The sequence below is a fragment of the Chanodichthys erythropterus genome, chromosome 18, assembly GCF_024489055.1.
Source record: "Chanodichthys erythropterus isolate Z2021 chromosome 18, ASM2448905v1, whole genome shotgun sequence".
NCBI classification, from domain to species: domain Eukaryota; kingdom Metazoa; phylum Chordata; class Actinopteri; order Cypriniformes; family Xenocyprididae; genus Chanodichthys; species Chanodichthys erythropterus.
Genome location: NC_090238.1, coordinates 27,199,306 through 27,214,671, shown reverse-complemented (window position 1 = coordinate 27,214,671; position 15,366 = coordinate 27,199,306). Strand labels below are relative to the sequence as shown.

The following is a 15,366-nucleotide window of genomic DNA, read 5'->3' as shown; positions in this document are numbered from 1 at the left end:
TCATCAAAAACCTTCATTTCTTTTCGACTGAAGAAAGAAGGACATGAGCGTCTTGGATGACATGGGGGTGAGTAAATTATCAGGAAAATTTTATTTAAAAGTGGACTAATCCTTTAAAAAAAAGGGGGAAAAAATTGAATAAATTCATAGTTTTGTAATTGTGATTAATTAGATTTGACCGATATTTAAAAAGTACTATATCATAAGACCAACTTTTTTGAATTTTTGAATGACAAAATATCAAATCTTTATTTATTTACACAGGTTTCCTATGGATTCATATTAAATTGTGAATAGTGTTTTTTAACCTGAGCTTTAGAAAAATCCCTTCATTGTCTCCAAACAAAACAGATTTGGTTATTAAGAAACAGCTGAAATTGAAGTCATCATGATAATCGCGTGTGTGTGTGTGTGTGCGCGTGTGCGCGTGTGCGTGTGCGTGCGCGCGCACCAGCTCCCCCTGCAGGAGCTTGAGGAATACAGCAGTAGAAACGCGCATACGTAACCTGCATGTGTTTGTGTGTGTGGGGTGGAGGAGAGGCGACTACACAAACTCTGAACAAGCGCCACATAGAAACGCCAGCGCAGGATCAAGAATATCTTATTTTGTAGGTACACTACATTTTTTTTGGCTGTGATGTAGTATATATATGTTTACAGGGAGGGACGCGCAAATGTTCTCCAGGATTTCAGCGAGCTCTTCATGCAGATGGTCCGGTGCAAATGTAGCACGTAATTAAAATGGCGCCAAAAGATTAAGTTGAGGTGCAGCAGACGATGCCCTAAATAAATGTTTACATGCATTTGGCCTCCTGGTTAATTTCTATAAGTTAATTGTGTGGTTTTCTTTGATATTTGGCAGTTACTTGGAATCGCGTAGCTGCTGGCCGTGCGCGCGCATGTATGTGTGTGTGTCCAAACGTCATATCGTAAGTTAGGCGCGCGCGTCCTGGCCTGACTGTGCGGCTTGTTATTTAGCCTAAAAGTTTTGGTATTGAACCAGCAAATAGCATCAAACGCATGCCCATGTCTGGCAGTTTAAGTTTATAAATGAATTATGAGTAGGTTTCAGAGGGATGTTTGATATTTTTCCCGCATGCAACGGTCTGGGTTGGTCCGGATTCATCTCTGCCATGATGTTGGGAAAATAACGGTAGAAAATATTCAACTTTTCTGTAGAATTAGCGTAAGAAGTTAAATCAGCCAAATTTATCTGGTTGTGCAATAAAACTTGGTTTTCTGATCGATCGAATGCAGCGACACATTTGTTTGTTGTTGATACTATAGGTTGGGGTTTAAAGATACCAACGATGATCATAAGATCATATGTGTATTAAACATTGTAAAACTAATTTGTATTCAGTGGAAAAACATAAATAATAATAGTTTTGTTTTCCATTTCTCACTGGCATTAAAACGAACAGCTATGTGACGTCAAGAGGCGTGGCCTATCAGCAGCGTCACACGGAGCGTTTGCACTGCGTGAACTCAACTGCTGTTTATATGGAGTGAGAGACGTTCTGCCGTCTGCAGTTTGGTTAAATTCATGTAAACGCAAGTTTGGCAGATCTAAACCATTTTCAATGTTTTTATAAATGAGTTAGCCGCATGAATATATTCATACTTTAAAACACTATTTCATTTGTTGTTCATGTAGGTTAATGAAAAGTAGCTGTGTTGGCTGGTTAGATGTTCAGTCTGTGTCTAAAGCTGGAAAGTGCATGAATATGAAAGGATTGAGTTTATTTGTCTGTGAAACTGGGCTGTCGGGCTGCTGTTGTTGTTGTTTATGACGTTCAGACGTGTGCATTGCACAGAAACGTAAAAGACGGTGCATCGGATAGCTTAAAAAAAGGATTGGCTTTTAATTTAATATACAGATAACGCTGATATAAGTCCAATAGGTCAGTTTTTTTTTTTATTTTCGAGTTGCTGTTAGATGTGATAAGACCTCTCTATGCGACATTTGACAAATTACATTTGTTTATTATGTTTTAAACTGATATCTAACGTCATATCAGAGCAGAATAACCTACATTTAAGGTGAAGTGTGTAAAATTTAATGCAGTTTGTCAATTGCAATTGGTCGGTTCAACAGATAGTCCCGCCCTCAGACCCACGGTATTGGTTGAACCGATCATGTTGTTGTCATGTCAAGATGCTCAACCAAAAACAGCAACGGTTGTATAGCGCCACACTGTTAACACTTTATAAAGGAATCAGCTTAAGCACATTAGCCTGAGATGGAGTTACATAAAGTTTGTTTTAACAGCCTTTAATTTGAGTTAGGTTTGTTAAGTCTCATTCAACTCTGAATCTGCCTGTCTCTGCTGGCTTCAGTGTGTCAAGTTGTGGCTGGCTGGGGGAAGCACACTCAGCAGTGATCTCTGCAGGATCAGTTTTCAGGAATGTTCTGCTAATGTTTGATCAACCTCTGCAGATTTCTGCATCACTTGAAGGCCACGGCAGCTGATAATGAAGCGAAGCCGTGTCCCAAGCACCAGTGAGGACTCGGACAATGGAAGTAAGTGGTATATTCTAGTACCAACTTGCCTAGAGAAACCTTGGGTGCTTTTAATTTCTTATTTTGTGCATCCTCTTTTCCTTTCCTCGCATCTCGCACCCTCCCCCACTGGGATGTGAGGGAAGGGTGCAAGAAAAGAAAACGAGGATGGAAGAATTGAAGGAATTCTTATTTGTGTATTGGAATATTCTTTTCAAAGCAGCATCAGCTGCACTCAAGGGATCTGCACTTATGTTTTTGAACTATTGTTACTAAGAAAAATATAATAAATATTGATTAATAATGGCCTGTTGAAATATGTGAGATTGCAAGGTAAAACATAAATTAAAATTATTGTGACAGATGTGAAGGAGGGGTGGGGTACTACTTATACGTGTGTCAGGTCACTTTTGCATAGGATACACCTGTGCACACTCTCAGCTCCTCTAGAAGCTTCCTCGCCTCCTCGTGGTACAATTAGAGATAGCTTCATGATAGCTTTGATTGGTTTACTTTTTATTGCAGTGTTTATTTTAAATCATTTATCCGTGCTGATCGTTATTTTTCTTTATAATTTATGTGCCCTTGTAATCTTACCAAAATGTCCCCTCCATCTCAACATCATTTCTCTTATGATGTGTGCACTGGACAATTGCCGATGGACAAAATCAAGTCTACTTTTTTTTTTTTTCTTGTTTAACCCCTTAACTGTCACCCCCACTTTTTTTTTTAGACAAGAAAATGCACTATCCAAACTTAAATGGTTGTAATTCAAGCATACTTTGGAGTATAGACAAAAGGCTGGTCTTGTTTTAAAGATGAAATTTGGCAGATTATTGTAGATGTGAAAAAACTTATATAAGTGAAACAGAAAAAAAGTTATAGAAGTTTATGTTTATGAAAATGTAAAATGTAAAAATATAATATTTTATATTTTACATAAAATATATATTTTACAAAACAAGTTTTACTCTCAAGCTGCAAGGAAATCAAAGCCAAAAATCTGAACAAGTTGTGTTCCAAATTTCAGGTTGATATCTCAAAAAATGAGCTTTCAGTAAGATTTTGTTTGGGCGCAGTACCACACTTTTTCACTAGATGACAACCAAGCTCCATTACTGACCATATAAAGGCGCCTCCATTTCCATATATGGTTTGAGTGATCTGAACCATATATTTCCATTATTTTCATACAATTTATGAAGTAGATATCCTATATAGAAGTAGTATGGGAAGTTTGGCAGAATTTGATATGAATTCAGCCTCTAATAAACATAAAAATAACATGTATGTAGGCCTAGGTTATAGATCGGCGCCACAATCATAAATGTATTTTTTTTCCTATTAAAAACATTTTCAGACCTTTTTTTCTCAAAAAATTTAATGGATTTTATCTTTTGAACTCTTGGCATGAAAAAAAACATGTTTCAACCAATCTTTAATGATTTTTCATGTTCATTGCAATTTCAAAATAAAGGTCTGAACATGCCTTATGAGTATGAAAATATGCTTGTTGCAAATTGATAAATTACTGCTCCTATGTAATTTATTTTGGAAATCAGTCACCAAATATGTAAACTATATAGATTTTAAGCTTTCAAATGATATATAGTTTGTCAAGATTCGTTTAGGTTTAGTATAGAATATTACTGTTTTAAATATGTAATGGCAAACGTCCCACCTGTGGGACGGTGACAGTTAAGGGGTTAAGAAGCTGTTACACTTTGAGATATGTCACAATAGAAGAGATATTTTACCATTTAGCCCTTTAGCTATAGCCCCAGCATAATCCCTCTCCTTATGTAAAACTAATACTGCCAGTTGCTGAAATTAAAATGATCATTATTCATAGTTTTCAGTCAAGTGACTGGCACTGAGACCAGGTGGGCAAAACATCCAGAGAAATGCATTACAGGCCTGCCAATTTTCCATCTCAAAAGAAGAAAAACAAAAAGATGTAAATAAAATGCAAGTTTTGGGCACCAGTGATCTAAGTGCCTTTATGTAATAAAACAGTGATATTAAAAGTCCAAATTCAGTATACACCTTAATGATGATGAATACTATATACAGGTGAGATGAGCCCAGGAAATGAATGCAGTGTGTTAAATGGTTAAGGGTTTTCTTTGGACAACGCTTAATGAGAATCTGTGTGTTCTGTTTATATTCTGGGATCTTCTTCTGCTTACCTGTACATAGTATGCATCATCAATAAGGTGTTTATTGAATTTGGTCTTTTTTAAGGGTTAGTTCACCCCAGAATTAAAAATTCTGTCATTAGAGGGATAGTTCACCCAAAAATGAAAATTATCCCATGATTTACTCACCCTCAAGCCATCCTAGGTGTGCATGACTATCTTCTTTCAGATGAACACAATCCGAGATATATTTTAAAATATTCTGGCTCTTCCAAGCTTTGTAATGGCAGTGAACGGGGGACCTGTTTTGAATCCTAAAATACATCCATCTGTCATAAATGTAATCCATAAGGCTCCAGGGGTTAATAAAGGCCTTCTGAAGCAAAACGATGGGTTTTTGTGAGGAAAAATATCCATATTTAAAACTTTACAAATTAAAATAACTAGCTAGATGAGTGTACGCATACTCCTCTCTCTTATACCGAAATCCTCCGACATTTCTCTTTAAAGTTTCTCGTTTTAGACTTCTCTGTAATCTGAGATTCCACGTTTGTCATCCGTGGGGTTAGTCGATGCAAATCAATTCATATGGCTGCCTGCTGGAAGCTGGTTATTATGCTTAATAAAGTTTTAAATATGGATATTTTGTCTTACAAAAACCCATCGCGTCGCTTCAGAAGGCCTTTATTAACCCCCTGGAGCCGTATAGATTATATTTATGATGGATGGATGGATGCTTTTTTGAACCCCATTCAATACCATTATTATAAAGCTTGGTCGACCCAGAATATTTTAAAATATATCTCTGATTTTTGTTAGTCTAAAAGAAGATAGACATATACACCTACATGTAGGATGGCTTGAGGGTGAGAAAATCATGGGATAATTTTCATTTTTGGTTGAACTATCTCTTTAGCCCTATTCGGACGGGATTAGTTTTACATGGGGAGGTGGAGTAAAGTAATTTTACCTCAGGATGTCTGTAATATTAATTGGCCAATTCTCACGGGACAAGACATCTCAGTAAAACTAGCAGAAATGGGAGGGGTAACTCGATTTATGCACTGCCGTCACCTCCCTGTAGTCATGTGGGTATACGTTGCTTCCTGATACAATGTGCAAAAACACATATAATCTAAATATATAAACTATAAATAACAGTTAGGTCTGATTTATTAATTAAATTCTGATTGGATTATGATGGTAATAGGCACTACTTAGATAAAGTTAAAATGAGTTTTGTGCCTCTGACAATTGCTTCGATCTTCTTTTTGCTCTGAATGGTATGTAGAAAATACTTGAGGTTTGCCACAGACTTGTCCCACCACCTACAACACAAATGTTTCTTCAAGTGCTTCCATGCTTGAAAAATGCGTACTTTTAAACAGAAAAAGACAGAATTTTACCGTACGTATTTACAGCGGGTCTATTCGAACTGGATTAGTATTACCTGAGGTAATTTTTCCCGACCTTTTTACAGAAGGTAAAAGTCGCGGTAATCTTTACTGACATTGTCCGTAATGATTACCAAGGTGGCACGTTCGGACGGGACTAAAATCACAGAGAAGCTCTGGTAATAATTACTTTACCCCACCTCCCCATGTAAAACTAATCCCGTCCGAATAGGGCTTTTAAGTACTCTCCCTCATGTCGTTCCAAACCCTTAAGACTTTCGTTCATCTTTGAAACGCATATGAAAATCTTTTTGATGAGATCTGACAGCATTCTGTCCTTCCATAGACTGCCCTTGCAACTTGATCTTTGATGCTTCAAAAAGTTCATAAAGAGATTGTAAAACTAATCCATATGAATTGAGCGGTTTAGTCAAAATTTTCTGAAGTGACTCGATTGCTTTTCATGATGAACAGATTTAATTTGGGCTTTTCCTCACATATAAACGTTGATCATTGAACACAACAGAAGCTCAACCGAACATGAATGATGCACGAGAACAAACCTCTTCCGGAAGCTCAAATGTGCTGCATAACCAACCAATGAGGTTCATTCTCATTCATTCTGTCTCTTTCAGGTATCTCCACGTCCTGGTCTCAGCACTCCAATTCCAAGCACAGGAAACAGAATGGAAAGAGACCCTCAGAGGTATGCAGGACTGTCTCGCACTGAAATCCTGCCTCATATACGACCCTAACAGATAAAAAGGAGAATGTTGTAGAGATTTGTTGCTCAGTCACAACACAAATCTTTTCATGCAACACCTCTTTTCTCTCTCCTCCAGGTGTTCAGGACAGACCTGATCACCGCTATGAAGCTGCACGATTCTTACCAGCTGAATCCAGAGGATTATTATGAGCTGGCTGATCCCTGGCGACAGGAGTGGGAGAAAGGGGTTCAAGTCCCCGTCAGTCCTGAGTCCATACCGCAGTGTTCAGTGCGGTATGAGTTTTTTTTTTTTTTTCTTTTACCTGTCAAGCTATTCTTATTTAGTTGTTGCCATTAAGTCTAAATCTATTAATTAAAAAAAAATGAAATTTAATTACGTGTGTAATGTTTTTCTTTTTTTAACCACAGCACTGTAGCTGAGAAAAGCCCTGCTCCTCTATTCATCAGGCCGAAGAAGCTGATTCGCTCATCTGAGTCATCGATGCTGGGGTACGTGGGTATTCAGACGCTAGCTGATGGCATGTGTCGTTATGACTTGAATGAGGAGGATGTAGCTTGGCTGCAGATCGCTAATGAGGAGTTCAGTAAGATGGGTGAGCATATCCAGTCTGTAGTTTTCATTTTACCCATTATGCACTCAAATTTCTTGCACGCCGTGGAAACAAATGTCACGTCAGGCTTAATGATTTGCCTGTAGGCATGCAACTCCTGGATGAGCTGACAATGGAGCGTGTCATGGAGGAGTTTGAGCGCCGTTGTTATGACAACATGAACCACGCCATGGAAACGGAGGAGGGACTTGGCATCGAGTACGATGAGGACGTGGTGTGTGACGTCTGTCAGTCCCCCGATGGCGAGGACGGCAACGAAATGGTGTTCTGTGACAAGTGCAACATCTGTGTTCATCAGGTGTGTGTGTGTTTGTGCACCTGAATGTTTGAAAGCATGTGCAAGCACATATGAATTACATAACAATGTTCCTCCCCACAGGCGTGTTACGGGATACTGAAAGTTCCCGAGGGCAGCTGGCTTTGCCGTACCTGTGCGCTGGGCATCTTTCCAAAATGCCATCTCTGTCCTAAAAAAGGCGGAGCAATGAAACCCACCCGCAGTGGCACCAAGTGGGTCCACGTCAGCTGTGCTCTCTGGATACCAGAAGTAAGGACATGCACAAATTAAGACTTAAAGTGCTTGTGTTAATGACCCAGAAGAGTAGAATGTGAGCTCAGACTGGACTTTGTTGTGTGCTCTTTATCTGTAGGTAAGCATTGGTAACCCTGAGAAGATGGAGCCTATCACTAATGTGTCTCAAATACCCAGCAACAGATGGGCTCTAATATGTTGTCTGTGTAAAGAGAAAACAGGAGCTTGTATTCAGGTACAGAGTGCTGATTTTATCTTTTTTTATGCTATTCATGCAGGGTCCAAAGTGCATTTTAAACCTGAATATCTTCTCACCAAAATCTTAATTTGAGTGCTGGAAAATTAAAATATCGATTGATAACATCAATAATTGAAAGTTAAAGCGCTAAATAATTTTTATTTTAATAAAAAGTTTACACAGGATTATTTATGTATTGTTAATTTTATTGTTATATTTTGAATTTTCATTTTAGTTTTAGTAATTTTGTAATGCTTTTGTCATTTTCATACTTTTATATTTCTATTAAGCTTTAATTTTATTTCAGTTTTAGCTTTAGTTTATTTTAGTATTTCAACTTAATTTATTTCAGCATTTCTAATTTATCTATCAAGTAATAACATCAATAATTGAAAGTTAAAGTAATTTTTATTGTAATAAAAAGTTTACACATACAAAATTAATTGTACTTTTGTTAAATCTTTGAAATTATGCACATTCATGTGAGATGTAGTTATATCAGTATCCTAATAAAAGCAATTTAATTTTACATGGAGTGAGTCACCTGATAGGGGCCGAAATGTTGAGATCACATGACCAGATGAATATTACTCAGTTGTTGGACACTTTCACTTGCAGAATAAATTAATAATGGTTGACTGCCAAAAGTAGTGTTATTTTAGGATTATTTATGCGTTTATAGTATTTGATATTGTTAATTTTTATATTTTGAATTTTATTTTAGTTTTAGTAATTTTGTAATGCTTTGTCATTTTCATGCTTTTTATATTTCTATTGAGCTTTCATTTTATTTTATTTCAGTTTTAGCTTTAGTTATTTTAGTATTTCAACTTAATTTATTTCAGCATTTCTAATTTATCTATTTAAGCTCATCATCAAATGTTTATATTTTATTACAGCTTTATTTCAGTTAACAAAAACAATAGCTGGTCAGTATCACATTCTGCAGTGGCTTTGGTGACTTAAAACATTTTGTTTTTACAAGATGTTATATCCTTGCCACTAGATGTTATTTTCAATTTACTATGACTGCCATGTTGGCCAGCACAACATGAACAAAAAATACTGAACATGGCTTTAAATGTAGAATTTTGTTAAGTTATCAGAAATCATTTCTTCTGCTTCACATTCCTCCCAACTTCTGCAGTTTAATCCTGACATCCTCTCTTTCCAAATCCCCCTAGTGTTCTGCCAAAAGTTGCCGTGTGGCTTTCCATGTGACCTGCGGTCTGCATTGTGGGTTGAAGATGAACACGATCCTCACGGAGGCAGATGAAGTCAAGTTCAAATCCTTTTGTCCCAAGCACTCAGGCATGGACTGGAATGAGGAAGAGGGGGATGATGACAGACCAGTGAAGGTCCAGACCAGCGAAGAAAGAGGGAGAAATAGGGGAGCAGACATTTCGTCCTCTTCACAGCCCAGACTCGCTCAAAACCCTGAAGAGACCAGACTCAGTGAGCGTAAGCTTCGAGTCCAGCAGCTCGAGGACGAATTCTATCGCTTTGTTGCCGCTGATGAAGTTGCAGAGCACCTGCAGTTACCCCTGGAGATGGTGGACTTCTTGTTCCAATACTGGAAGTTGAAAAGGAAGGTGAACTTTAACCAGCCGCTTATCATGCCGAAGAAAGAGGAAGAAGATAGCCTTGCCCGGCGCGAACAGGAAGTGCTTCTTCGGAGACTTCGCCTCTTCACGCATTTACGTCAGGATCTAGAGAGGGTACGTTTTGCAGAGCCACATTATCACTTCCAAAATGGGCTTAGATCAGTATGAGGGAAGACAGCAGCAGCCAATCACAGCTCAGGACAGTTAGGCTGCATTTACACTGCAAGTCTTAATGCACAGATCCGATCTTTTGATCATATCCGATTTTGGCCATTTTTTTTTTTTAATTTTTTTGGCCAGTGTGTTTACATTCACTTTAGACGCAACTGATATCCGATATCTGTGTTTACATTAATTCCACCCAAAATTATGGTCATTGATAGCTTAACTATGCACTTGTTAGACCCTCAGGTTTTGAATGGCCATGCTATTAAAATTATTTATATATTTCACATCCGAGTGGCCATGATTACCTGCCAGAATGGATAAGTTAACAGCTGTCAGTGTCATGGATGTTTTGCAGCACGAAATCTGACTGAACGGATATAGACCTGAAAATAATGGTAATTTGCGTTTGTTGTTTTATCTACGATCGTTAGATCTATAATTCCGAAGTGAAATAAAGTAGCAGGTACGATTATATTTATATGAATGATAAAGAGAGAGCTAGGGAGGGAAGGAGAGAGAGCGTGCGTGAGAGTAGCATACCCAGTGAAGCTTTTAGTTTATTAAGAAAAACAAACAAAAAACAACACGGTGGGCTCTTTTAAATTAACTGGGCAGAGGTTGAAATTCAGCTGCTGTGTGTGTGTTCGCCCAGCGCGCATGCAATTTCTTTCTAGACATAAAATTCCCACCTCCATAATGAAGCTGCAGATTTTTAGTGTGACTGCATACAGGCACGTCTTCTTCATAATACAACATAAAAGCTACCTTTTAGTAAGCAAACGTGTCGCCCTCGCTGTGTGGTGGCTTGGAGTTCCAAGGGGAATCGGATATGCGCGTTTAGACGTAGATCGCATGTCCATAGATTTAAAACCACATTTGGAAGTGGCTCGGATTGGATTTTTGTGTTTACATGTGTGCAACTAATTCCAATCTGTGTCAGATGTGAGCAAAAAGTCTGTAACAGTGTAAACGCAGCCTTAGACAGCAGGATCTGATCTCTGCCCTTCCTTGATGATTTCAATTACAGTTAGTGAGTTGCAGATATATCAGTGTAGTTCATATTTTAGCAAGTTATTAAATTAGTTTTATCACTAACATTTTACATTATTTCTGTCCTTGTTTCATTCTGTCACACCACAGTCATTATCACACCTATATCTTTACCTTTAGACAATAAAAATAGTATACGGATACGCAAATGGAGAAATTACACAATAACCCCTATTTTTAAATGGATGGGGTAAAACGACAGTAGTAGAAGCATTTGAATTATTTGTCTGAAAGTAAGATACCAGAAGGAAATGTGCGATAACTGTGAACTCCAGCCACAAGAACTATTCCCGGAAGAAAGATTTAGACAAATAATAAACCATTTTTACAGAGCAGTTGATGTCAGTGCTTTGAGCACATGCTTCACCGTTTTGCTTTGAAACCCTCTGAAATGTTGGCCGCCTGTTGTTTTTTTCAACTATAAATGTTTTCGATAGAGCTTACCTTCAGCTCAGAACGTTCTTTAATGTGGCATTTACCCATAAGCCTCTGGTTTCTTATGAGGAGAGCATGTCTTCCATGTAAGGAAACTGACTCCTCACATCCTTATGTCTTTGCAAACCCATTCATGTTCTTAACACAAATTAGGATATTTTTAAATTTCTCATCATTTTTGTCCATGCTTTAATGCATTAAAAAGTTGCATCATAAAAGTAATCCATATGAATCAAGTGGTTTAACACAAGAGATGCAGTTGTTTAACATGATGAACAGATTTCATTTAGGCTTTTGTTCATACTGTAAATAAATATAGATCAAAGCAGTGGTTCCCAACCACTTTCCTGGAGGCCCCCCAACAATGCATATTTTGTATCTCCTTTGGTCTTGGAGTCTCTACTAATGAGCTGATGATCTGAATCAGGTTTGTTTGATTTGATTAAGGAGAGTGTTGGGGGGCCTCCTGGAATGTGATTTGGAACCCCTGGATCAAAGCACATACATAAGCCACTTTTTCACCGGGACTTTTCCCCCCCAGACCTGTTGCTGTCTGCGTTTCTATTACGGGCTGTGGTACCTTGAAGATTAAGAACGATGACGTAGAACTGTGCGCGAATTTCCAGGTCCCGCTGGATTTCATCCACCGCATATATAATCTAAATAAAGACTGAACCTTGTTGTCGGTCCATCGGTCGACCTAGCAGAATAGCTAACAACTCTTACTGCACGCACCGCAACAGACTTTTAAAAATGGTGGTTGAAATAAAATGCTGTGTGAACTCAACCAGTCAGCATGTTCAGCGCCCAAGTCTCATCCCCGAAAGTTACGGAACTTTTGAAAAAGTACTACCTCATGAGCAGGGACTTTCTGGGGGGGAAATTTTTACCCTGAACTTCATTTAGACCCTGGTCCCTGCGGTCGAAACACACCAAGTACCACCCCAAAGTCCTTAGTTCCTGGGGAAGGTTCCTGTGGTGAAAATGCATGTATAGAGAACATTGAATATGGAAGCATATCTGTGCTTGCTTGACACGTGAGAAAAAACCTCATAGGTTCTCTCATGTCAAGAAGAAAATCAGAAATATCTTTATTTGTGCTTTTAAGATGAATAAAAAAACTTGAACTAAAAAAATGGTGGGTAAATGACAACAATGAATTTTTGGGTGGACTGTCCCTTTTAAAAAAAAAGCTTTTTAGGTTTTTTTTGTAGATTTCATATGTCTTATGTATATATATGTGTTCAGGTGCGTAATTTGACGTACATGGTCAGCCGTCGGGAGAGGATTAAACGGACCTTGTGCCGAGTGCAGGAACAGATCTTTCATCACCACATCAGGCTGCTTGAGCAGGGACGCATCGCAGGTTAGTATGATGCTTACTGCACTCACTTGAGGAGGATCCGTCATATTGTTTTTTTCTCCTTTTTAACCATTACCTCTTCCTTTTTCTCTCCTGGTCAGGTATATCCTCTACTAGACGTTTGGAGGAGGCCATGTTTTACTTTCGAACAGCGCCACCCGTGCCTGCGTCCCCCCAACCTCTAAAGGGTCACTGTGGACAGAACAGCACCCTGGGCTCCACTGAGAAGGGGAGCAACCCTTATAGAGTCTCAAGGCATATCGAAGCAGACAAGCCTGCTAAGATGCCCAGACTGAACAGCCTGGTCATTGATTCAGGCTCTGGAGCTTGTAAAATTCAGAGAAACGAGACGGCGGAGTCAGCTACAGCGAAACGTTCGGAGGGCAGGCCGAGAGGTGGGGAATCTCATAGAAGAGATGAGGAGGGCGATTGCCCCCTGGAGGACAGGAGGAGGAACAAGCTGTGGGAACAGGTGTCCATCAAAGAAAAACTGAGACAGTCGAAGCCTATTGAGGACACGCTGAAGAATAAGACAGAGCACGACAACATGGATGAAAGATTGTTGCTGACTCACAGCAAAACCACTTCTAGTTCTGTAGTCACTGCTCCGACCACGTATAACGGATCACAGAGGAAGACAAATGCAAGCCAACATCAGGGAAAATTAGTGCCAAATGGAACAACTAAGCGGCATCTGAAAAACTGGGGCAGTTTCAGAATCCCCAAACGGAGTGAGAGAACATCAGCAGGGAAAGATGTGCAGGACAGAAACGACATGGTGGACCAAAATTCTTCCTTAAAAGCTTTTAATACAAGTCCCGCCGCCGCCTCCTCCTCCCCTCAAATTAGGACCCGGCTGCGGACAGGAAGTGAGAATCGAAGCCACGTGGAAGAGTCTGATCTTGGCCAGTCAGAGCAGGGCAAGAGGTGTCACACCCATAGACTTCGAAGCCCTATAACTAGACGTTACGGTTCGGACGTGATCCAACGTGGTGTACTCGCATCATAAAATGTGTCCAAAAATATTATTTTTGTCCTCTTCATTTGCTTTTCAATGAAAGGTGAACAGGTGGAATATTTATTTTTCTATTCTGTAATTTTCTGATGTTGCTGAAACTATTTTTTGTGTGTATGTTAAAAACAAATGCGGAGAGTTTTCAAAGACCAAACAATTGGCTGATGAAGAAGAAAAATATCTTTGTAATAATGAATGAAACAAATCAGGTGAAATTAACTGGCACAATTCATAGATGAGTTATGAGCACTCGTGAGGATGGTACCAGCGTGAAACTAAGCCAGTACAGCCCAACTGTCTTAAGTCCCACAGAATTACTGCACTTAACTGAGCACTTAACTGTTTAAAAAAATAACTGACCACAACAGTCTAACCAGTGTCCAAAATTTAGGAAAGACTTTATAATTTATTTCTCAGTATTTAGCTAACTTAAAAGGCCATCATGTTGTGTATGTGATATGTGCCATACTTAACCTGTGGCACCTTTTTCTTCTCAGGTAAAATCTGCTTATATTTGTACTTAATTTATAGTGTTATGTCTTTCTTTTTTCAAACAGAGTGTGTAACAGGTTAATGCCTTATATGTACTCTTCTTTCCAGAAAAATACAAATAAAAAAACAACTCTTTCTGTTAACCATATTCTTCAGCAATAGATGGACACTGTAGATCCAGACAGACAGATTCACAATCAGTATGATGAAATTGACACATAAAATGTATGCTATTGACAGCTCTGTTCAGGAAGGCTTTTAACAGTCATTTACTTCCAGTATCCATTACTTTGAATTTACTTTTGCACTTGATATTAAACAATAACACAAGACACTATCATAGTTCTAATGAAGACACTTGTGTTGAAAGAACTGATCTTCTTGACATGGTTGCCTTGGAGCAGTACTCAAAGTATGTGTTCTTGCATCTTTTCTTTATAGCTGTAAATGTCTCTTCTCATGCAAAATGTGAGTTGATCTCCTTGAGAAAAGGTTTATTTGTGCCTGAGTGTTTTCGTTAAGATGTTGCACTAGAACATTAGCCAGAGAGCTTGGTATAACTGTGTTCACAGAAAAAAAAAAAGTTTCTACATGTTTATATAATCGAGCGCTGCTGTATTTTTCTTTGTTTTTCTTTTATTCTTATGCAATACTTTAGTTTTGTTGCAGATTGTGAATAAATTTTCTTGAGGTTACTTCTGGAAAGTCTAGATCTGAAGTTTTCTGCATTCCTGTACTTCAGGGCTCCAGACTAAAGAAAAATGACCTCCTAGACATTGTGACCCCAGCAATTAAACCTATTTAAGAATCGATAAAGATAGTTGCTCAGCAGTGGTTTAGTTTAGTTCCCTTTTAATGCTGTCATTGTAGTGATTCTGTATTTGCTATAGGGGGCAGTTGTAGCCTAATGGTTAGAGTCAGACTAATAACCTGAAGGTTGCGGGTTCTATTCTCAAATAGGTTTGCAGTGTGCGTGTTCAATACTCACTGCTCCTAATGTCTGTGCACTATATATATATATATAATGGTTCCTGGCTCATTTCAAATCTGTTATAATAAATGATACATTTTTCAGTGATGTAATCAGTTGCAAACT

At 38.4% G+C, this 15,366-nt stretch overlaps 1 protein-coding gene across 2 annotated transcripts; it reads left to right on the top strand.

Moving 5' to 3' along the window:
• The first annotated feature begins 493 nt into the window (after positions 1–493).
• On the top strand, positions 494–15,164 carry jade1 (jade family PHD finger 1). Of its 2 annotated transcripts, none has more exons than XM_067366824.1 (11): positions 494–608; positions 2,441–2,524; positions 6,671–6,741; positions 6,878–7,035; positions 7,171–7,355; positions 7,460–7,671; positions 7,753–7,920; positions 8,024–8,140; positions 9,328–9,861; positions 12,649–12,766; positions 12,865–15,164. In XM_067366824.1, the coding sequence occupies exons 2-11, from the start codon at positions 2,476–2,478 to the stop codon at positions 13,770–13,772; spliced, it is 2,520 nt and encodes an 839-aa protein (XP_067222925.1). In that variant the 5' UTR covers positions 494–608; positions 2,441–2,475; the 3' UTR covers positions 13,773–15,164. The 2 variants fall into 2 exon arrangements, with proteins under 2 accessions (XP_067222925.1, XP_067222926.1); XM_067366825.1 differs by lacking the exon at positions 494–608 and adding an exon at positions 929–1,153.
• The last annotated feature ends 202 nt before the right edge of the window (positions 15,165–15,366 follow it).

Excerpts from the sequence above, each read along its gene's own strand:
- jade1 (XM_067366824.1), top strand. The coding sequence starts at position 2,476 with ATGAAGCGAAGCCGTGTCCCAAGCACCAGTGAGGACTCGGACAATGGA. Across the intron at positions 2,525-6,670 it reads TGAGGACTCGGACAATGGAA|GTATCTCCACGTCCTGGTCT; the intron begins GTAAGTGGTATA and ends TGTCTCTTTCAG. Across the intron at positions 9,862-12,648 it reads TACGTCAGGATCTAGAGAGG|GTGCGTAATTTGACGTACAT; the intron begins GTACGTTTTGCA and ends ATATGTGTTCAG.